Source organism: Maniola jurtina, chromosome 25, assembly GCF_905333055.1.
Source record: "Maniola jurtina chromosome 25, ilManJurt1.1, whole genome shotgun sequence".
Lineage (NCBI taxonomy): Eukaryota > Metazoa > Arthropoda > Insecta > Lepidoptera > Nymphalidae > Maniola > Maniola jurtina.
The window spans coordinates 2438503-2463093 of NC_060053.1; the positions used below are offsets into that span (position 1 = coordinate 2438503).

At 36.7% G+C, this 24591-nt stretch overlaps 2 protein-coding genes across 6 annotated transcripts; one reads left to right on the forward strand and one right to left on the reverse strand.

Annotated features, from left to right (window-relative positions):
* Nucleotides 1-7287: 7287 nt before the first annotated feature.
* On the forward strand, nucleotides 7288-17385 carry LOC123878098 (altered inheritance of mitochondria protein 3-like). The gene is made up of 7 exons (XM_045925163.1): nucleotides 7288-7583; nucleotides 8561-8680; nucleotides 9300-9509; nucleotides 9801-11302; nucleotides 15756-15852; nucleotides 16595-16668; nucleotides 16977-17385. The coding sequence occupies exons 1-7, from the start codon at nucleotides 7578-7580 to the stop codon at nucleotides 17044-17046; spliced, it is 2079 nt and encodes a 692-aa protein (XP_045781119.1). The 5' UTR covers nucleotides 7288-7577; the 3' UTR covers nucleotides 17047-17385.
* Nucleotides 17386-17747: 362 nt separating this feature from the next.
* LOC123878096 lies at nucleotides 17748-23776 on the reverse strand. 5 transcript variants are annotated; one of them, XM_045925160.1, is made up of 2 exons: nucleotides 23708-23776; nucleotides 17748-20084 (listed from the first exon to the last, which is right to left on the reverse strand). In XM_045925160.1, the coding sequence occupies exons 1-2, from the start codon at nucleotides 23750-23752 to the stop codon at nucleotides 17748-17750; spliced, it is 2382 nt and encodes a 793-aa protein (XP_045781116.1). In that variant the 5' UTR covers nucleotides 23753-23776. The 5 variants fall into 5 exon arrangements, with proteins under 5 accessions (XP_045781116.1, XP_045781117.1, XP_045781114.1 ...); XM_045925161.1 differs by having other exon boundaries at nucleotides 23607-23755; XM_045925158.1 differs by lacking the exon at nucleotides 17748-20084 and adding an exon at nucleotides 20427-23101 and having other exon boundaries at nucleotides 23607-23776.
* Nucleotides 23777-24591: the final 815 nt, after the last annotated feature.

Consider the following 24591-nt stretch of genomic DNA (forward strand, 5'->3'; position numbering starts at 1 on the left):
CGGAAAATAAAAGAGTTCCCAAGGGATTCCTAAAACCCAATCTGCTTAACCGATTTGTATGAAATTTGGTACCGAGGTAGCTTACGTCCCTGTAATTGACATAGGCAAATTTTTTATCCCGGAAAATCAAACAGTTCCCACAGGATCTTTATAACCTAAATCCACGCGGACGAAGTCGCGGGCATCCTCTAGTCTTCTAATAAAATTTTACAGTCTTAGTTTTCATTTTCATTTGGTCACCCTACTTCGAGGAAAAGTTTAGCAATCAAATTAATTGGACATTTTCTCCTGGCCTGTACATTTTTGCAGTAATATTTTTGGCCAGGAAGATCGGACTCATAGGTACCATGTCAAGTGCACTCCATTTTGTAACTTTTAATTAATTTATGTCGTGTTTTTAGAATTGAAGGCATTTCGACCAAACAAGCACCGATAGTATGATTTTGCGTTTAAATAACCGGCCAAGTGCGAGTCAGACTCGCGCACCGAAGGTTCCGTAGGTACTCGGATATTTTTTCCGACATTTTGCACGATAAATCAAACAAGATAAAGTTGAAAACTAAAATCCGACTGCGATCGTTTTATTATACGACGAAATGTTATAGTAAAATTGTTTTTGTCGCTTGATATATTTTAATGTTGTTTAACATTTATATTTATGAGCTTAGAATTTTCTCCTCTTTCATTTGACATCCTACTTAATACAATAGCAAAAAAATTTTGGAGACGCCCACTTTTTTGATGTAACATCAATAGGTAAATTGTTTTCGTATAAAATGAAGCCTATGTCACCCGGACCTTTACAACGAATCAATTGACACCTCATTCATCAAAATCGGCCCAGTAGTTTAGGCGCTACGGTGGAACACACAAAATCTGGAGACAAACATACACACACACATATATGATGTCTGTCATGAGTCTATGTACATAGACTGCTAAAATCATAACCCTTCATTTTGGCTTTGCCGCAGTCGGGTAAAAATGAAAAAACGAGAAAAATATTTTGCGGTGTTGCAACTAGACCAGATAATATACCCAATAATAAGTAAGCATGGACTTTTCTATAACAAAGACCATAACTAGTTGTCTTAGTGATGACTGATGACACCTTACCAATGCATTTTACTTTTCCCTTTCCCTTACCCAAAATAGAACGCTACCAAAATATTCAAATCGCGGTGAGTAAGCGACGCTATTGACCTAGACGAGTGCAGAATCAGTAATCGAACCCGCGACCTCGCACCTTGGCAGCACGCGCCGGCCAAATCATGATGTCATGTGCATCTGATGGTGTAAACGAAATTGTTTACGAAAACACCCTGAATTTAAATTTTTATGACCTTTTTCGTGTTTGTGAACGAATTTTGAAGTGAAACGTTTTGAAACTCGATGAAACTAAAAAGCAACTCTAAAGATAAACACATAATATGTACATCTACAGGATCTACAGACAGACAGACAACGAAGTGATCCTAAAGGGTTCCTGTTTTCTTTAGAGGTACGGAACCCTGAAAATCTGCACACCTCTATAATAAAAAAAAAACTTAATATCTATTCTAGTAAACAGTCTGATATTAAAAAAAAACACTCTCTAAATGGTTACAAGAAAAAACGTACGATGAAACAGAAATACTTAAGTAAATTGATAGTAATTAATTTGTATAGTAATTAGATAAGGCTAGCTTTAAGTTTTATTGTAATACTAGCTGATACCCGCGAGTTCGTTCGCGTGGATGTAGGTTTTTAAAATTCCCGTGGGAACTCTTTGATTTTCCGGGATAAAAAGTAGCCTATGTGCTAATCCAGGATATAATCTATCTCCATTCTCAGCCCAATCCGTCCAGTAGTTTTTGCGTGAAGGAGTAACAAACACACACACACACACACACACACACACATACAAACTTTCGCCTTTATAATATTAGTGTGATAGTGTGATTTTCATTAAAAAAAAGTAAATTGATTTGATTGAAAAGGTAATAATAAATAGGTGGTTAAATGTAAGTATTTTAGTTACCACTAGATGATGCCCGCAGCTGCGCCCGCGTGGATTGGTCAGATCCCCTGCAGCATCAGGATTGAGGAGTTGGAATCCAAATTTTTTATGGAACAATGTCGCAAAGTTAACGATTAAAAAAATATGCAAATCAGTTCAGAAATCTCGGAGATATCAGTGTACATAGGTAGAAAAACGCAATTCCATTTTTCAAAGTCGGTTAAAAAAGTAGCCTATGTTACTCCTTGGTTAATCCTCTACTTGTCTGTGAAAGTCCCGTCAAAATAGGTTTAGCCATTCCGAAGATTAGCCTGTTCAAACAGACAGACACTTCAATTTTATTTATTAGTATATATTGTATTAGTATAGTATTAGTATAGATAAACCTCCCCAGTTATCATAACTCTCTGGCAGTTCGCACTTTGCACGCGTGGTTTTTATTTGAGAAGAGCCCTATTTCTTATTCTGAGAGGAAACCCGCGTTCAGTAGTGGGCTGGCGATGGGTTGACATGAATCACACTAATATTATAAAGGCGAAAGTTTGTATGTGTGTGTGTGTGTTTGTTACTCCTTCACGCAAAAACTACTGGACGAATTGGGCTGAAATTCAGAATGGAGATAGTTTATACCCTGTAGCACGTAGGCTACTTTTTATCCCGGAAAATCAAAGAGTTCCCGGGATTTTTACCCAAAAAAACCTACATCCACGCGAACGAAGTCGCGGGCATCAGCTAGTGATGATTATTTGTTATGACGACACGTACCCAACAGGGAATCGAACCCGGGATACGTAGGTACTTTACTAAGCAAATAACTTTTCGTACTACTCCAGAGATTTTGCCAAAATTCCTCTCATTCAAATGTCAAGAAGTATTTATATTTGCTGGTAAACATTCCGAAAATGTATTATTTTAATCAGTGAAAGAGACAAATTAGGGTTGTTAAATGCATATCCTGTGAACTCTATCTATTGCGGTTCATGAGATACTGCTCGCTGGCAGACAGATGGATGGATGAACAGGACCGACAGACAGACAGACAGGGAAAACCACGATTTGGGATACAAAATAGGGATGAAGGGAGGAAAAAGGACAACCTTAAGGGACTTCGTCTGTGTTGGTGTTAGCTGGCGGGCGTGCTCTGCCTTTTGGAGTGTTTTTTTTTTGTTAAAACTGACTGGAAAGCGCTCTAAGGGGGTGTCGTGCGTGTGTCGGCGAGCGCCGGCACAGACGGGGTCCATACTTGTATAGTTTCCCTAACTTGTTACAAATAACTACAAACTTGACATTGGCTAATCTTTGTAAAGCCAGACGAGAGAGAAAAAAAAAACAACCTTAATATAAATAAAATATAAAAATAGAAATAATAAGAAAAAAATTATGTGCGACAACCCTTAAATCAGACTCGCTTAGCCATCCTCCAAACGGGCTGGTACTATTCAAGCACTAAATAAATAACATGAAGTCTTTCATGACGAACATTAATTTACTTGACTTACCCTCATCAAAGACTATCACATAGTAAATAACTAACTAGTACCTATCTCAATTAATAGCTCATTCACACAAGCTGCGTAAGCGTAGATGTAGCGCGTACCGTTCCGTTGTAATGTATGGAACTGTATGAAACATGGCACACCGCTTGCGTAAAGCGTGGACGTATGCGTAACCCGGTGTGTTAGAAGTTTACGCGCGTCACTACGCACGTGTCACGTGTACGTGCTTGGTGTGAATCGGCCTTAAAGCTTATGGACCATTTGGGTTCAGGGTTCTCCAGTTCCTAGCAATAATTAAACTTGACAAGATAAAGTTGAAAACTAAAACCCGACTGCGATCGTCTTAATAAACGCTGAAATATTAGAGTAAAATTGTTTTTCTGTCGCTTGATATCTTTTAATGTTGTTTAACATTTGTATTTATGAGCTCAGAATTTTCTCCTCTTTCATTTGACATTCCACTCGATACAGTACCTAGCAAAAAAAAATTTTTGGAGACCTTCACTTTTTTTGACGTAACATACGTTAAGTGATTTTTTTTGTATAAAATATAGCCTATGTCACCCGGATCTTTACAAAGAATCAATTAACACCTCATACATCAAAATCGGCCCAGTAGTTTAGGCAATACGGTGGAACACACAGAATTTGGATATAAACACATACATACATACGTTACTAGCCTCCACTGTCCGTCCGTCCGTGCGTCTGTCCTGTATCTCGTGAACCGTAATAGGTGGTGAGTTGAAATTTTCACAGAATGTGTATTTCTATTGCCGCTATAACAACAAATAATAAAAATTGCAAAATGGCCACCATGACAAACAATTAAAAAGTATTATTTCTTCTACGGAACCCATCGACGTACGTGTCAGTGTGAGTGAGTGACTCTCACACTAGGGTGAATGGGTTCCCGGTTGGTACGCTCGGTTCTTTATATCACATCACACTAATCACACTAATATTATAAAGGCGAAAGTTTGTATGTGTGAGTATGTTTGTTACTCCTTCACGCAAAAACCACTGGACGGATTTAGCTGAAATTCGGAATGGAGATAGATAACATCCTGGATTAGCACATAGGCTACTTTTTATCCCGGAAAATCAAAGAGTTCCCACCGGATTTCGAAAAACCTAAATCCACGCGGACGAAGTCGCGGGCGTCAGCTAGTCGGCGATATTTATGTAAATGAGACAATTATTTGCAAAAAGTTTCAATTTACACCATACGATTTGTAAATAATTTCATCGCCCCGTTAAATTCACATCTCTTTTAACCATTTTCTCGTGCGGTTAGTATGAATCTGTGCATGCATTAAATGTCCCATTATAAAAGGAATATCCACTGGGCGGAACGTCTGACGTGAATTTCACAGTTTTCAGTCGAGTGGCCGCACATAAAGCAGTGCGGAGGACTCATTGTGTGACTGGTTGCGTACACTGAATAGACTAGTGTTCTTTTATAATAATACTAGCTGATGCCCGCGACTTCGTTCGCGTGGATGTAGGTTTTTAAAATTCCCGAGGGAACTCTTTGATTTTCCGGGATAAAAAGTAGCCTATGTGCTAATCCAGGGTATAATCTATCTCCATTCTAAATTTCAGCCCAATCCGTCCAATAGTTTTTGCGTGAAGGAGTAACAAACATACACACACACACACACACACACACACACACACACACACACACACACACACATACAAACTTTCTCCTTTATAATATTAGTGTGATCCCATTTTACACATTTTACAAGAGATGTATAAAATGTATGGCTTTCTATTTTAACGTACCTACCTACTATTATAAAAGGAATACCTACTCGATGGGAAGTTACGTGAAATTCACAGTTTTCAGTCGAGTGGCCGCACATAAAGCAGTGCGGAGGACTCATTGTGTGACTGGTTGCGTACACTGAATAGACTAGTGTTCTTTTATAATAATACTAGCTGATGCCCGCGACTTCGTTCGCGTGGATGTAGGTTTTTAAAATTCCCGAGGGAACTCTTTGATTTTCCGGGATAAAAAGTAGCCTATGTGCTAATCCAGGGTATAATCTATCTCCATTCTAAATTTCAGCCCAATCCGTCCAATAGTTTTTGCGTGAAGGAGTAACAAACATACACACACACACACACACACACACACACACACACACACACACACACACACACACACACACAAACTTTCTCCTTTATAATATTAGTGTGATCCCATTTTACACATTTTACAAGAGATGTATAAAATGTATGGCTTTCTATTTTAACGTACCTACCTACTATTATAAAAGGAATACCTACTCGATGGGAAGTAACGTGAAATTCACAGTTTTCAGTCGAGTGGCCGCACATAAAGCAGTGCGGAGGACTCATTGTGTGACTGGTTGCGTACACTGAATAGACTAGTGTGTTCTTTTATATTAATATCGCATTTTACATATTTCATAAGACAAATATGGGATAAAAATGTGGCTAATAATGTAAACAACTCCTAAATTAAAAGGATAGAATTCGATTTAGACCAGTCAATTCATTTTGGTTTCTAGACTGCAAAGTACAACTATGGTACAACATGAAAAAAATAGTAGGTAATAGAATCCGGATTTCAACGTACCTATTTGTAGAATATTTATTAGTAAAATTATTTTTTAAGGCTTTGGAAGGCGGTTTTTTGAAAAGAATTTCTATTTTCCGAGTCTAACACTCATTATCTTCTCTATCAATAGAGTCACAAATCACTAGTTATTTTTTTACCAAAAAAAACTTTTAAAAGATAAAAATATGTTATGTTAGAAATTCACGTGACAAACAGATAAAAACATCGGAACTCGGAACCAAAACTCCACTGACTCTATCAAAGTTACGCACTAAATCACTCGACGTATCAGATAATGTGGAAAATATTTTATTCTGAGGTAGGTATTTGTACCCATGTTAGAAAAGATTGGAAAATGAAACCCATACCTACCTAATTACCTATATTTTATCATTATTCATATTAATATTATAATTGCGAAAATGTGTCTGTCTATCTGCTAGGTTTTTAAATCCCATCCGTTAAACCGATTTTGAAGTAGGTACGGTACATACAGAGATTGGTTGCATCGTGAAGAAAGGTTACATTTTACCCGTAAAAGAGTAAACCAAAAGTTTCCAAGGGATCAAAAAATCTAAATCCCGTAGAGACGATTTTTTTAATTAATCATTTATCTTTATCCACAATGTTTTTTTTACAAGTTAGCCCTTGACTGCAGTCTCACCTTGTGGTAAGTGATGATGCAGTCTAAGAGGGAAGCAGGCTAACCTGGAAGGGGTATGGCAGTTTTCATTAAACCCATACTCCTTTGGGTTCTATTTATTCAGATACAAGTTAGCCCTTGACTGCAATCTCACCTGGTGGTAAGTGATGATGCAGTCTAAGATCGAAGCAGGCTAACCTGGAAGCGGTATGACAGTTTTCATTAAACCCATACTCCTTTACATGGCATCGTACTGGAACTACGCTGAATCGCTTGGCAGCACGTCTTTGCCGGTCGGGTGGTAACTAGCCACGGCCGAAGCCTCCCACCAGACAATGTACAGATATGACAAATTAGATTAGCTGCTCAAATTATTAACTTGCGATGCCCGCGACTTGCTCGCTTGGATCTAGGCTTTTAAATTCCGGAACCTTTTCAAATACCTGGGACAAAATAGCCTATGTCACTTTCTAGGTCTATCTAATAGTATACCATTAGGCCCATTGGTGGAGCAGAATTGATGGTCAAGGCTTTTTCATTTTACTTTAATACGAATCTATACTAACTTTTATTGCAACAATTCTTTGATGTTCATGAATGCACCTAAAAATATCCTTATTGTAAGCCTTTGGTTATGACAACTTTGTTTTTACTGGTACAAAAAATATGCCCAGTTCTTCCCTCTCATATAATAAGGTCGATATTAGCATGACATCATAAATTTTAGGTGCCGTTTTGAAAAAGGCAGCAAAGGTCGATAATGCACGCGTTAGGAATGCCAATTTTCAGACCTATTGTCTATAAAAGCGATGCGCGCACGCATGGTATAAGCGAAAGTGAACGAAAATGAAGGTGATTACACGCTTTTTTTGTGTAGTTGGTTAAGTGCTTGTGTAGTTGATAGGTGGAAATCGTGTTAAAAAAAAACGGGCAAGTGTGAGTCGGACTCGCAAACAAAGGGTTCCGTACCATAGTACAAGATATACTACTTTTATGTGCAACACTGCACGTTAATGACGGACAGCGGCATCTATATGTGATTTACCAAACTAATTTTAATTGGTTGGGAATACAAATTTGTGATTTCACCACAAATTCATGGTTTTCGGATTTTTTCCTTTACTCGTGCTATGAGACTTTGCTACCTGCCAAATTTCATAATTGTAGGTCAACGGGCAGTACCCAGGTTTTGAAACGCACACGTCAGACAAACAGATAGCGAAGTGATCCTATAAGGGTTCCTTTTTTCCTTTTGATGTACGGAACCATAAAAAAGACATCGCTAAAACCCTAAAAAAAAAATTGCGCTTAACTATTGATACCTACTATCTAAGAAGCGGTGATAAGCGGTTTTTTTTTTTAAATTATATAGACTAGCGCTTGTCTGCAATCAGACCTGCTTGCAAGTGATGCAGCCTAAGATGGAGCGCGCTTGCCTAGAAGTTGCCTATTCACTCTTGACTTGAAGGTACCCATATTAAAAGTGGGAGGGAAAACTGATGCCGGAGATTCTGTTTAACTTCACTCTGTATGCTTTTAGAGAGTGAGTATGTTTGCACGTTTTTAACCCTCGACCCAAAAAGAGGGGTGTTATAAGTTTGACGTGTGTATCTGTGTATCTGTATATTATTTGTGTATCTGTCTGTGGCATCGTAGCTCCTAAACGAATGAACCGATTTTAATTTAGATTGTTTTTGTTTGAAAGGTGGCTTGATCGAGAGTGTTCTTAGCTATAATCGAAGAAAATCGGTTCAGCCGTTTGAAAGTTATCCGCTCTTTTCTAGTTTTCTTATAGAGGTTTTTGTGTCGGGGATTTTTAAATTTTGCAGGAACTGTTAACATTGGTGTCGTTGCTGTTGAGTGGAGTGGTGGCAGAAGGTCCATACGCACCCAGTGGCTGGAGACCTGATGGACCTGCTTTTGTTACACCGGAGAGGACACAGTTTGTGGTAAGTATTTATTTTGCCAATAGTTTTTTAGAATAAAACTCTCGGATGACCTCTACCCGTTTGGTCTGTGTTCTTCGCGTAGGTTTTGGGAGGACTTCCAATAAGTTTCTGGTCCTGGTTTAAGTTACCTGCTTTTTCTGACCGACGCTTATAGTATTATAAGCGACACTCAGAAAAAGCAGGTATTATTTAAATAATTTTAAAGAATAATTTTAATCTATATACAAATTTAGTAAATGGGTAGTTTGACTGATCAATGTTCATACATATTCACAGCCGATCTGCTTAGCCAGTTTTGACTAAAGCTATACTGAAATAGTTTGCTAAATTTGGAACCGAACAACCAAAGGCATTTTACCCCGGGAAAAAAAGAGTTTCTCGCAGAATTTTTAAAAAGTTAAATCCACGCGAACGAAGTCGTGGGCATTTTTTTTAAATTATTAGCCATCTAATATTCCCCTTTCCCCTCCAACTAAGCGCAAAGCTGTATTAGGAGTAGGTACGACAATAGTGCAACGGGTGGGGTTTGAACCGCCGATCTTTCGGAATTCAGTCCGCTCCTCAACCGTTGAGCTATTGAGGCTTCAATTATCTACTAGTATTATATTTTTTTCAACAGGCTCCCCAACAGCAGTACTTACCACCAGTGGACCCAAGGAGACCCCTAACACCAAACAACTTCGATGAAGGCGACGTATCAGTTCAAGGTCTACCCAGCATCGAACCTCAGCCAATATTCGAAGTGTCACCAATCAACGGCCAACAGTACACTGGGCCCAGTATTAATGCTGATATTGGAAGGCTAAACCCCAGTTTTCAACAAGCACAGGTATTTATTAGCTTTTCCATTATTGTTCAACGTTTTTGATAGGAACTGCAGGCAGTTGACGTATTATTTGTGGCGTTTTGTGTCTTGCTACATATTATAAGTTTACCTTCAAAACAAGGGTGGATTATACATCTTATAAGCACGCAATCCAATTAAAAAAACGCCAAAATCGGAGCTGTTCCTGAGGACTTTCGAAGATTGGCTGTTTTACGGCTTCATTGACCCCACAAAAACACTTCACTAAAATAACCATTAATAATATAATTAATTAAAAACATCTAAAATTTACAGTACCAGCAACAGCTAGAAAAGGCACGCCAATTCGCAAGGCAGAGAGAGTTCGAGAACAGACTTGCCAGGGTCCCAAACAACGGATTACCAAACCAACAATCACCAAGACAATTCGCTTCACAAGCAACAACTACCACAACCTCAAGACCCGAATTTAGAACAACCCAAGCTGAAACAACCACTGAATCCTTAAATCTGAACGAAGGGGAAATTTTAGACGATGGAAGGAAGGTTAATACAAAAGACCAAAAAGACAAAGTCGCTGTAGAAGTGACAAAACAAAACCTGCAAGAGTATCCACCTGAAATATTCCTGAATCCTTTGGCTCAGTTGAAATTACAGCCACAGTTCGTACCTTTGCAACAATTCGGTCAACTTAGAGCACCTTTATTTTACCAACCTGCCCAGTTACAAGACGGCCGATCAGCAGGCTTTGATGGACCTGCTCATCTAACAGCATTACCGTCAGTGTTGGCTCAGCGAGAGTTATTGGCTCAACAGGCTCAAAATCAAGGCCAAGGCTTTGCCCAAAATCCTATAATAGTTCAACAAGGACCTGGTTTTCTTCAGGAACCGATTAATCAATATCAACCTGTCCAACGTGTACAACCCGTCCAACCTATCCAACCTGTTGATCCCGCTCAAAACGAGGAGCCTGATCAAAATGATGAGCGTGATGTTGAACCTCTCGAAAGACAACCTAAACAAGGCCAAAACTTCCCCAAAATTCAAGCGCAGAGGGTAATTTTACAGCGTCAACCATTAAATCAGATTCAACCGGATCAGTTCCAACAGTCTCAATTTCAATTCCAACCTCAACCGATACAACTGCAACCCCAAGCGGTGCAATCGAATCAATTCCCACAACAAGTTCAATATCAACCTCAACCACAGTTCCAAGTTCAACCACAATTAGCGCAACCCAATCAATACCCACAGCCACAACTGCAATTCCAACCTCAACCGGCTCAGCCTGATCAATTCCAACAACCACAGTTACAGTTCCAACCTCAACCTATTCAACCAAATCAATTTCCTCAACCGCAGTTGCAGTTCCAACCTCAACCTGTTCAGCCAAATCAATTCCCTCAGCCACAATTGCAGTTCCAGCCTCAACCGCAGCCAAAGCAATTCTTACAACCAGAGCGACCGAAAGACGTTGAAGAAATCGAACCAACAGACCAACAAGTCGTCTATCAAAACTACCAACCTCAGTTTTACCAGGCGCAGTTCCAACCGAATCAATATCAGACTCCTGAACAACCTTTATTTGTAGCCCAACCTCAGCCACAAGTTGCTTATCAAAATCAAGAGCAGTTTTATCAGAATCAGTATCCACAGCAGCAATATCCTCAACAAGCTCCTCAAGATGGTCAACCTTTACAAAGTGGTCTAGATATTAACCAACAAGGAAATGACATTGAACAAACAGAAGAAGAAGAGAATGATCAAGAGGGAGAAGGCCCTAGAGTGACTGCGGTCGCTACAGCATTTGGCACAAGGTTAGTTTACTGTTTTCTTCTTTCTAACATATTCTTGCCTCCTTAGAACGAAACGTGATTATTATATTGTCACAGTCGCAATTGCTATGATTACCTGAATTTATATTTTAGCCAATACACAAATGTCAGCCAATCATCGCGATCGTCAAAGAGATCAAACCCTTTTATATAAGCTCCTGAACAACGGCGTTGACTCTCCTTACTTAATCTCTAAAATTTCCTTAAGATGTCCACGGATTAACTCTAGGCATCCGAAATTGTTCTGCATAGAACCAAGCAAGACAAGACATGCTACATAGGCTGCACTGAAAGTATCGGGAATGGAATATTTCCACTGTCCCTGTTATATTAAAATCTTTTTAATTGAAAACTCCTAGGTTTTAAAAATCGAATACCATTTATTTATTTAGAAAAAGATTCTCGGTCTTGTCACAAGGTCTTGTCTAACTTGTTTAGTCGTTGAGAAAATGGAATTGACTCGAGAAAATTCTAGAGCGATGATTTATTATGACTTTCGAAGTGGTTTAACACAAAAAGAGTGTGTCGACCGGATGATTTCTGCATTTGGTGATGAAGCCCCATCTAAAACCACAATTTATCGCTGATTTGCTGAATGTCAACGTGGACGTATCAAGCTCAGTGATGATCCCCGTCAAGGTCGTCCAAAAACTGCAGTCACCCAAGAAAACGTTGATGCTGTGCGTAAGCTGATTGAGGAAGATCGACATGTGACATACCGCGAAATTCAGGCAACTTTAGACATTGGCATGAGTCAAATACAAATAATCTTGCATGAACAATTAGGTGTAAAAAAGTTGTTTTCCCGATGGATACCTCATTTGCTCTGTGAAGAGCAAAAAGCGGCTCGCGTTACTTGGTGCGTCAGAACTCTCGAAAGATTCCACGCAGGATCCTCAAATGCTGTATACAGCATCGTATCAGGTGATGAATCCTGGATATATGCGTACGAACTCGAAACAAAAAACCAGTCACGAGTTTAGGTGTTCGAAAATGAGTTAAAGCCAACAAAAATTGTTCGTTCACGAAGTGTTGCAAAAAAAATGGTGGCCACGTTTGTCTCCAAAACCGGCCATGTTGCGACTATTCCTCTTGAGGGACAAAGAACGGTTAATGCTGAATGGTATCCTAGCATTTGTTTGCCACAGGTCGTTTCTGAACTCCGTAAAGAGAACTGCGACCGCCGCATCATCCTCCATCACGACAATGCGAGTTCTCACACCGCGCACAGAACAAAAGAGTTTTTAGAGCAAGAAAACATAGAATTATTAGACCATCCGCCGTACAGCCCCGACCTAAGCCCTAATGATTTCTGTATTTTCCCTAAAATAAAGAATACATTGCGTGGTCAGAGATTTTCATCACCTGAAGAAGCTGTGGACGCCTACAAAACGGCCATTTTGGAGACCCCAACTTCCGAATGGAATGGTTGCTTCAATGATTGGTTCCATCGTATGGAAAAATGTGTCAAATTTCGCGGAGAATACTTCGAAAAGCAATAAATACATTTTTAAATAGTAATGTTGTGTCACTTCCTTGATTCCCGAAATTTTCAGTGCCGCCCTCGTACCAACACATTTATTAGAAGAAGTTGCAACCAGTTCAATCAGCAATTTTCAAATTACGATATTTTCATCTCTCTCCTCATAAGTATAAATCTGCAATTAGGGACATTATATCCAAAACTTCACTAGCTTCACTAGTCAGTTTTGTTTCGTTTTTGTTTTTGTTTTTGCTTTATTATTTATGTAATTTACCTATTTTCTGTTTTTTCCCCTATGTACCTTCTTATACCCGGCTATTGTGTGTTTTAATTTTGTGATAACTTTTCGTTGGAGACTGTTGTGGTGTGTGTGCTTTGTATTTGTGCTACCTTTTGTTTATTTTTAATACTGTTTGTCTCCATAAAAAAAAAAAAAAATCGTCACACTGTAACTACAAAGTGAACTAGAGTGAGGGGACTCTCGGTTTGAGCCTGAATTATAATAATAATAAATTTTATTGAGCAAAACATAAACACATAAACACACAAATTTAAACACTGTTGAACAATGTACTAAGACTAGATTATTATACAATTTGGTAGTTAACAAATTTTTGATGACAAAGTTAGATAATTAGTAATTAGTAACATAGCTTTGTTTTTGAGTGTTGCAAGATCAAGGACTGGCTATCCTAGCTAGATTTTTTACATCTGTGTTAAGGATAGCCAGCCCTCTCCCTCAGTTATCTAAAAATAAATAGGGAAATAAAAAAGTAGGGTGCACAGTGTGTGGGTGTGTGTTTGTATGTGAGTTTCTGTGTGTATGTATGTGTGTGTGTGTGTGTGTGTGTGTGTGTGTGTATGTGTGTGTGTGTGTGTGTGTGTGTGTGTGTGCGCGTGCGTGCGTGCGTGCGTGTGTGTGTGTGTGTGGGTGTGTGTGTATGCGCGAGTGTGTGTGCGTGATAGAGAGTGTGTGAGCGAGATTATAAGAGAGTGAAAATGTGTAGGGGTGCGTGAAAAAGCAATTAATTAAAAAGTTAAAAATTTAGAAATCTGTAAAATGATTAAGATAAAAAATAGAAACAATTAATAGGTTTCTTATTTTAATTCACGTTAATTATTATTTTTTATGGTGAATATAGTAGATTTACTGATAGACTGTAAGAAATCTTCTGAAATTAACGATCTTCTACACGCTACGGTCTTGCGCCGCCTGAATCCAATGGCTCCCTGCGACTCGTTTGATGTCGAGATAGTCATTCTAGCACCTTGAGACCCCAATATCCATCGATTTTTCCATTTATGTGCCCCGCCTATTGTTACTTCAGCTTCGCAACCCTATGAGCTAGTTGGTTACTCCTGGTTCTCCTACGGATCTCCTCATTTCTGATTTTATCACGTAGAGAAACTCTAAGCATAGCTCTTCTCATCGCCTGCTGAATGACTCTGAGCTTTCTTATGAGGGCATTCTAGTTTGGGCACCCATCCAGTTATCTTCTAGGGTCAAAATATCCGTACTAATAAGCGTAAACATTTTTTTACCCGACTGCGGCAAAGCCAAAACCCATCCTGGTTATGATTTTATCAGTCTATGTATGTGTGTATGTTTGTATCCAGATTCTGTGTGTTCCACCGTAGCACCTAAACTACTGGGCCGATTTTGATGAATGAGGTGTCAATCAATTCGTCGTAAAGGTCCGGGTGACATAAGCTACATTGTATACCAAAAAATTGACCTAACGGATGGTACATGAAAAAAATGGGGGTCTCCAAAAATTTTTTTTTTTGCTATTGTATCGAGTGGGGTGTGAAATGAAAGAGGAGAAAATTCTGAGTTCACAAATATAAATGTACTACAGCATTAAAATTTACCAAGCAACAGAAAAACAATTTTACTATAATACTAGCTGATGCCCGCAGCTTCGCCCGCGTGGATTGGTCAGATCCCCTGCAGCATCAGGATTGAGAGTTGGAATCCAAATTTTTTATGAAACAATGTCGCAAAGTTCCTCTATCGATTTAAAAAAGAAATGACGCAAATCGGTTCAGAAATCTCGGAGATTTCGGTGTACATAGGTAGAAAAACACAACTCCCTTTTTGAAAGTCGGTTAAAAAGTAGCCTATGTTATTCCCTGGTCAATCCTCTACTTGTCTGTGAAAATCCCGTCAAAATCGGTTCGGCCGTTCCAAAGATTAGCCTTTTCAAACAGACAGACAGACAAAAATTTTGAAAACGTGTGATTCAGTTATGGTATCGTTCAAATAACCATATGACCTTAATATGCGGTAGTTATTTCGAAATTACAGACAGACACTCCAATTTTATTTAGTAGTATAGATTTAGCGTTTGCTAAGACGATCGCAGTCGGGACGCTGTCTCAACTAGGTCACAAACTCTCAAGGTCAGCTTACTCTTCGAATTAAAATTCCTGCGCCGTATTTGGTAATGTTTTGACTGATTAAGTCAGACACATTGTCCCATATTATCCATCGTGCGATACGCATATTGATGCTCGGTTCAATGCTTTGAAATGTGTGATAGTTATATTAAATTTCTTGAGGAAAATAATACACTCAATCTATGCCAATAAGCACCAATAAGCCAGATACAAGTTAGCCCTTGACGGCAATTTTACCTGGTGGTAAGTGATGATACAGTCTAAGATACAATCAGGCTAACCTGGAAGGGGTATGACTTTTTTTATGAAACCCATACTAATTTGGTTTCTACACGGCATTAATCGCTTGGCGGCACGGCTTTGCCAGTAGGGTGGTAACTAGCCACGGCCGAAGCCTCCCACCAGATTAGACCAGAAATTATAAAATTCCAAACCCTTGCCGGGAATCAAACCTGGGACCTCCCACTAATAAGACCACAGCGCTTACCACTCCGCCAGGGAGGCTATCAAAAATATTTTGTCGCCAATGATGTTTACATGTTTTCTTTTCAGGACCCAGCCCCGAGTGTTCGCGCAGTATGGAGCTCCTATACCTAAAGTACAGGAAGATCCTCGGTATCAGACTACTACTGAATCAGCACGGGAAGAAGTAAGTTTAAAAAATCGGGCATAATAACCCCTGACCGTAACCAATAATTGTGTTTTTTAAACCTGACCAAAAAGAGGGGCGTTATCAGTTTGCCGTGTGTATCTGTGTGTCTGTCTGTGGCATCGTAGCTCCTAAACTAATGAACCGATTTTAGTTTTTTTTTGTTTGAAAGGTGGGCTTGATCGAGAGTGTTCTTAGCTATAATCCAAGAAAATCGGTTCAGCCGTTTGAAAGTTATCAGCTATTTTCTAGTTACTGTAACTTTCTTGTCAGCGGTGTTATAAATTTTTTATTTACACTTGTAAATAAATAATGATAGAAAAATTAAAAGTTAAGTAGGGAAATAATGTTACGTAAGTTATTTCCGGTCATCGATGTATCCGATATAGCCCGAGCACACCAAGCACGTACACGTGACACGTGCGTAGTGACGCGCGTAAACCCCTAACACACGGGGTTACGCATACGTCCACGCTTTACGCAAGCAGTGTGCCATGTTTCATACATTTCCATACATTACAACGCAATGGTACGCGCTACGTCTACGCTTTCGCAGCCTGTGTGAACGAGCTATTATCCCAGATTGTTTAATTTAGATTGATTACACATTATTTACAAAACGGAGTACACGTTTTAAAGCTGCGTTTTCTAATACAGGATTGCCGGAGTTCTTTGGAACCTCAACGCGGTCTATCTGGTCTTTATCTTCTTTTTTTGTTCAAAGACATATTATTTTTTACAGCGTCAAGATCAAGATGCACCAGCAGTGACCGAAGCTACAGCTGTTGCCACTGGAAGGAGAAACGCAAAACTCAGGTGATTGATAAATACTTACGTAGAATTTTTTGTTTAATCCTACTAATATAATAACCGCGAAAGTTTGCATGTATGGGTGGATTATTTTACGCAAAACTACTAGAAGGATTTGGCTGTAAGGAATGGAGATAGATTATACCCTGGATTAACACAGGCTACTTTTTATCCCGGAAAATCAATGAGTTCCCACGGTATTTTAAAAAACCTATACCCGCGTGGATATAGGTTTTTAAAAATGTAATATTTATTAATAATAATTAATATTTTCAGAAAAATTTAGTGAAACCTTATTTTTGTTTTTTTTTCAGGAGTCGCCGAGTTCGACCGATTTTCACGTTGGACCGATCTGGACATTTAGTGCTGGCCCAACAGCAATAATATTACAAACCTTTACTAGACCTTTATGAAATGTCCAAAATTAGTTAATCTACAACCGATTTCCAGTCAAGATATTTGCACATACCTATTTATTGCAGCTTTTTATACAACTTGTCCAAAACAAACATCACCCATCCCATAGTCTCATTCAATGAGACAATTGAATAAATAATTTATTAACAAACATAAATATAAAATTCCTTCTTTTATTATCCCTCTAACTTTGCCTGAGACTTTGTCCATCTAAGTTGACCGGTGTTCAGTCAATGACAGTGGATCAATCAGATTTTTAAAAGATGACGTGATAATTTTTTCACATCATTTAGTCTGATTGGTCGCTGAACACATCTGCTTGTTCTGCTTAAAGAAGTTAGTTCTAGTATCGACTATAACTCACAAACTAGTCGATACTAGAATTAACTTCTTAAACTGGACCCTTTCAAGTAAGATTTTTATACAAAACTGTAAGGATGATACTGCCATTGCCGCAATTAAAGTGCCATAAGCCTACGTTGTCGTATTTGTTTACATATTGCGAAAAACCAAATTAATTGAGAATTTCGCGGGCCAGACCCGTCTCATTCATCTTAAGACGTTGCGAGCAAGGAGAGGACTCTCGGAAAGGACTCTATCCCATGGAATATATAGATAGGACGTGTTGAACTTAAATTAAAAAAAAAACAAAAGATAGCTCACCAAAATCATATTAATAAAAGAAAAAATCGGTACACAAGAAATATAAAAACAAAAAACGCTGGAACACTTGTGATCACGAGCACGTTTGCCTTAAAGAAATTAATGGGAGCTAACACATACTTCACAAGACGATTTCGTTGGTGGAAGTCATTCAACTTTTTAACTCCAACACCTTCAGAAGATAAAGTCAATAAGGAGTCGCCTTTTCCCCTACCTTCTGAAGTACAAGGTCTAACAGATTTGATGATCTCGAAAGAATCATTAACTTTCTTTATTTTCACCCGACTCTTTATTAATTTCAGTGGAAAATCCTCAACAATGACAGTATTCCCTTCAACTTTCATTTTGGACTTTTTGATTAATTCGTCGATAGCTTCGTTCTGCACAAGATCACATTGCATACTTTCATCAAAATACGTTAATCGCCCTGATTCCATTTTGCTTATATCACTTTCATTTACATTATTATATATATTACCGTTTCTTAAAAAATCATTTTCATCTAATGAGGATGGAAAATATTTTTCAAATTTAGTTAATGATTCTTTTAGCTCGTTTCTAATTTGTTTCACTAGTGAATCTTCCAATCTTCTTATTCTCATATCAAAATATACAATTAATTTGTCCAGCATCTCTTGTGGTGGTACAAAGTTACGAAACTCTTCGGAGCACGATTTCTTATCTGGTTTTTCTGTTTCTGTTATAATTGATCTGATTGTATCTTCGTTGGGTAAAATGACATTTTTAGGACGATCACCCTCGTTATCTACGCTGAATGATTTTTGAATAACATTTTTTGAATACTTATCTATTGCCTGCACTTTATTTGGAAATGGCATTTTGCCTAATTCATCGGTAATTATGATATTGTTTGAATTTCTTGTACTATATTCATTCTCTGAGCTAGTAATAGGCATTTTAAACATTTCTACGTTAATAATGGTGTCTAATAATGTGCACTTAACCTCTTCTCCGTTGCGAGTTGGTTTGTAATAAATACACGGTTCCGTTTGATTGGTTAGTTTGGATGAAGGTGTAAGAGTTTCATTTGAGAATATATCTAAAGAATCGGAATTGTCTGTGAAATATGAGCTTGTTTTCGCAATATTTAATGTAGCAGTACTGCTCTTGCCAAAAGTGTTGATCATGTCAGTAAGAACTATGCAATTTTTATCATCATTGTTTGCCAACAAATGATTATTTTTTGCATCCTTTTCGGTTATCTCTAGGGATGACATTTTAGCAGTATCTGATTCAGTATTAAAACTTTCAGCACTTGTAAGATTTTCCTTATACAACATTTCCTCTCGACTTTGTTCGCTACTCACACCTGTTTGATATTTCAAAATTGATGCATCATTAATTTGTGCCACCGCTACGCTAATGATATCAGTTTTGACAATTATTTCGTGTCTTGATTCTTCTGTACTGTTATTTATGGGATATATCTTATTTTCATGAATACAAGTTGTTTCATTAGATGGCTGAGATTCTAAACTTACATTTTGAGTTTGTATTAACGTATGTGTTGATGCTGGTTCTGATGCAGACATTTTAGTTGGAATTTCAACAACTGAGGGTACAGTCTTAGTGCTAGTACTATCATTTTGTGATGATTCACTATTTATGCGAGTTAAAGTATCATCGCTAGCATCCGTATGCAATATTTTATCTTGGTTAACGTCTTTGAGAAATGTTATGCCAGCTTGATCTAAAAGGTTTGCTTTCGATAGAACTTTCTTCAAAATTCTTGTACGAGAGACAACTTTTAAAACGGAATTTATTCTGAGTTCTTGTTGGATTTGCCTTGGATGAGAATAGTTTCTTTTTGTTTTTTTACTATACGTTTTTAATTTTCGTTTTATATTTTGCTCTCGATGTTTATAATTAAATGGAATAATTCGAAATTTTCGTTTATTTAATGTTTGAAGTAACTTTTTTCTACGTAACTTCTTACAGCGTTTGGGCGAACTAAATAATATTTCTTGGGTTTGAGGAATCAACGCATTAGTGTAATTTTCTTCAATTACATCTTTGAGAAATACAGTTAAACTGTTAGTAAAACTTTTCTCACTACTTTGGTTACACACGCTTACCCTATGCCGTGAACATTGGTTAAAACTTGATAATGTTACATCTGATAATGGGACTGACGATTGCATTCTACCATTTTCTTCAAAGTTGGTTATTTGACTTATAATAGGCGTTACATCGTTTACAGCAATTTGCGGTGAAGTTTTTAAATATTCGTACGAGTTTATATTTATCATGCCCGTATTATTGTTTTCTATACCATTTTTAGTTGTAAATTCCATTTTTAGTTTACTTTCTTGAAGGTAGCTCTAAAACAAATATATTACTAGAGTTGACTATGAATGACATACTGAGTTGAGAAGAAATAGTAAAAAGTTTGAAACAAAACTTAGTTAATATCTTGTGATCGCTGATCAGTGGCCACATAATATTATGTAAAAATTACAAGATTTAGTTATATCTCATTGTGAAAGTGTTTAAATATTTAGTAGTTAGTGACATCTATAATCATGTACTTATACATAGTGTAAAAACTATTCAGAGTATGAAGAGTAAAATAAAAATACATAACCCTTGTATATTTTGATAAATATAACAGAGCTGCTAGTGAAAAAAAAAACACTTTAATATATTATCAAGCATTAAATATATTAAAAAGTAATATATTTTTAACAAATCAATTAAAACCCCAAATCAGCAAGTGTAAGGCGTAAATATGTATCATTAATATAATCTCTCTTTGACCTTAATAATCTACGTAGTGAAAAATCTTCCGGTAGATAGTGTTTCAAAACATATTCGTGGAATAACCATAAAATCACAAGAACTGGAATCCAAAGCAAAATGCAATAACAACAGCCCTCGCAAAATCTTATTCCAGTACGAGGTCGAATAGTAATTTTCTTGCCATGTGTTTTTGTTTCGATGTCTATAAAAATAGTTGAGCTGCACTTCTCGTTATCGCCGCGGTTTACCGATTTTACGCTTTGAGTCCGTTCTAGTTTTTCTTCAACTTTTGTATCACCTTCATCGAATGGTGGTTTTACATGCTGAAATGTATCTTTATCTGGAGAATAAGGTCTGTGTTTACGCTCACAAACATTGTAAATATACTCTTGTTTCATTAAGTCATCGTAGTGAATAGCTGACGATTTTTCATCGCATTTCGCACAAGATACTTCGAATAATGATTTTGTTTTCGGCAAAGAACATGTTAAAGCATTATCTACTCTGCTTCTGGCATTAGTTTCACCTTTAACTGCGGAAGTCAAATCAGTGACTTTAAGTATAGATTCACTATCTATAATGTTATATGAAGTACTTCTTTTAATAAGACAGGGGTTATATTCTGTGTGTTTCTTTTTGGGGTCTTTTTTCAGTTTTATTCCGGAATCGTCATCATCTTGTACAAATCTGTTTGAAAATTGAACACCTATAGATGGTTTAGCTAAATTTTCTACTAGATATTCTTTCGTGTTATCTTTATGACTGCTTGAAATATCTTTGTTTTTACTTCTTTTAGTAATATGTTCGTTAAAAAACTTTTCCATAGTACTTGCTAAAGATTTGATAATCATTTTGATTTCACTTAATTCTTGAGCTATTTCTGTATTTTCATCAATATAATTACTAGCTTTATTGTCTTTAGGATTGTTATTTCCAGAGCTTCCTGTGGATGTTTCTCCATTCATAATATATTTAGCTTGGCTAACAGCTCCATCGAGCAATGGTATAATGTTATTTTCATGATGCACTGAGTCACCGTATACAGTGTTTGGATTAACCGGTGTATTCATGTTAGCGCTGATGAGTGGATATGAATACTCACAAGTATTAACTGCATCTTTTCCTGTTTTACTATCACTTAAAGGAAACACATTTACGTGAATGTCTAATTTCACATCTCCCCCTTTTTGAGAAGAAATCATTTCAAAAATACTTTGAAAATGATATAACAGATCTATTTTCCGTTGGGTATGGGTTTTTGATTTCCGAAAGTAATATGTGAACTTTTTATGTTTGCTTGAAATGCTTTTTTTACGTCTTCTAGTAACTTTCTTTAATTTTTTATCAACACTTGCTTTAATTAAGGAACTGGTCTGTTCTGTTTCTTGTATTTGCTTATTTTTAAGAAAATGACAACTTTGATTCTTAAAATCAATAGATGCTAATGGTTCACTATTATTTTGTTCATGTACATTCTTTTTACTTCGATCGCTGGTTCTGGAATCATGAAGTCCTTTATGTCTAAGTTCTTTGTATATATTCTTATAAATACTTGGAATAGTATCAAACGCTGAATTTGCTGTAAAACTGTCAAAATTTTCTGGTGTAACAAGACATTTTTGTTGGTATTTATTTTTCCTGGGAATATCTTGTTGGTACGTGGCGCAACGTTTTGTCAAACAATTCGTTGGAAGTGTTAAAAAGTTTAAACTAGAATAAGTAAATAGATACTTGCTTGATCCATTATTCGACAATAAAATCTTCTTATGACGAATTTTGTTCAGTTGGCTCCAGGAACATTTTGAAGTTTTAGGCCTATTTATGTTTTTAGGGACACTAAGGGTGGACAGAATCCTAAAGCTTTTACCAAGTAAAGGTACACTCAGACTTCCTTGTCTTTGCCTGTGTTTAGCGGCTTGGGATTTTATGTGATGGGATATTTGATTTTGTTCTTGATCTATTACTTCTATATCTACAGTGTAGGTAAGTGAAGACACGGTGTCTTTTATTTGAACATCTAGCTTATGTAATATTGAATCAAGAACCGTTTCGATTTTTTCGTTTGTCTCATCGCTATCCAACAAGTATTTTTTAACCCAGTCATTCAATAGTTTTTTTAGGTTCCGTAGAACGAATGAGGTTAGGTTTACATTGAAATGTGCATTCTTTAATTTCACACTTCCTTTACTGTCTCCGCAAGCACTGCTGTCATATTTAAATTCATCGATAGTATCTATTTCAGTACGATTAACAGAATATTTAGATTTCGTGGAAACAGTTCCACGATTAATAAATCTATTTCTTCTTTTCTTATAGTATCCTCTCAAAATGCAAATATCTGTTTCTATGCTTAAATCTCGTTTAACTCGGCCATTTTCTTGATAGTATTCTGCGTTGGGTATATTCTGTTTTAGTCGTAGAATTAGACTTTTTGTATAAATCTGCGATGCACCAGAATACGTCTTCGAGTATGTATTTATAGTGTTTCTGGAGTTTTTGAATATTAACTTTGCTGTTTTCTCTATGTGATCGTTCTTTGGTTTAGGCATTGTTACACGTCGAGGTTTGTCTTCTTATGCATCCAGAATTTTAGAAGACTCTTTGCTGTAACCAAAAACATCAGTATCTTTCTTCGTTTTTACAGCTAATTTGTATAGAGTTGGCTAAGAATTTATTGCTCTTAATTATTTAGAAAACTTTGTAACACGCATACACACATTTACATTTTATTAGTTAAAAACTAGTTCTACCAACACTGTTTACATTGAAATATATATTAGTGCCATCTTTTATATATCTAGGTTTTGTTGTTTAAGTGTTGTGTTATATTATTCTTGTGATTTTTTCATATATGTGGGCTAAGTTTAGATAACTAAGTTTTAGAACTTTTAGGACATCATGTAATTCAATTGTAATATCCACGATATGTAGTTTATATGCTATTGATACTGTTTGTGTTAAATATTCAATAATCTTATCGATAAATTATTTTTTATAATAGATTTAGATGAGATTTCGTTACAATAACCAACTCTCGTACTCTAATAATATAAATGATTATGAATTTTGATTAGGTAAATGGTTTTATAAAATTCTCTACTTACAGTTTTTGATTTTACTTTCTTTCCATTTCATTAAAATTGGTAACAAACAAGACAAATTTTACTCTAAAATAAAATATATACAGGATTAAAAATTTACATACTTTGACAATAATTTTTGATAACTCTTCCATTTCTTTTTCTAGCATGATAGATTTCTTTTTGATGTTGCAACCAAGGTTGTAACTTATAAGTTAAATCCTCTTCTCTGGTTTTAGGGTTCCCTACCCAAAGGATCCCCCTATTACCTACTAAGCCTTTGCTATCCATCCACGTCCGTCTGTCCGTCTGTCAGCGGGCTATATATCTTGAAGCGTAATAAGAGTAGTGAGTTGACATTTTCACACCATGTGTAAATTACATCGATGGTAAATACACATATTGCTGCTAAAACAAAAAATAAATTAATATTGCCGCTAAAACAAAAAAATAAATAAATTAAAAAGCCGCCATGAAAATTAACAAAAACGTAAAAAATGTTATTTCTTGTACGATGGTACGGAACTCTTTCTGTGCGAGTCGCATCGCTACCGGTAGGTAGGATGCTAAATCCAGAGACGTGCTACCTAAACATGATTGTGCACTTCAGCTTTAATTCCCTGCAAAAATAAATTCTGTTGCATTAGCATAAAGTCCAATTTCTAATACAATTATGCTAAGCGGAAAAACGAGCCGAGCGAGAGGTCTATAAATTGGAGTGTTTCACTGTCTAATGGATTGCAAGCATAAAAAAATATTTTCTATGGTACGAATTATGATGTAGCTCACAAAGTTCTTATTCATTGTTTATTTAATTTCAAACAACAAAATTACTTTCTTTTGTTTTCGCAATAATTTTCATACTGTTATCTTTATTTTATAATGTCATTAAAATATCATTTAGTTTAAAAAGTATTATAATTTTTTTTAAATTAATAGGCTGACAACACTGGGTGTCAAGCAAAACAATATGGCGAACATTCTGTACTAATATACTATACAGAAGTAG

Bases quoted from the DNA above. Each gene is read 5' to 3' on its own strand.
- LOC123878098 (XM_045925163.1), top strand. The intron at 8,681-9,299 runs GTAAGTATTTAT...TTTTTTCAACAG, and splicing joins CGGAGAGGACACAGTTTGTG to GCTCCCCAACAGCAGTACTT. The intron at 9,510-9,800 runs GTATTTATTAGC...TAAAATTTACAG, and splicing joins CCAGTTTTCAACAAGCACAG to TACCAGCAACAGCTAGAAAA.
- LOC123878096 (XM_045925158.1), bottom strand. From the start codon at position 23,051: ATGCCTAAACCAAAGAACGATCACATAGAGAAAACAGCAAAGTTAATA.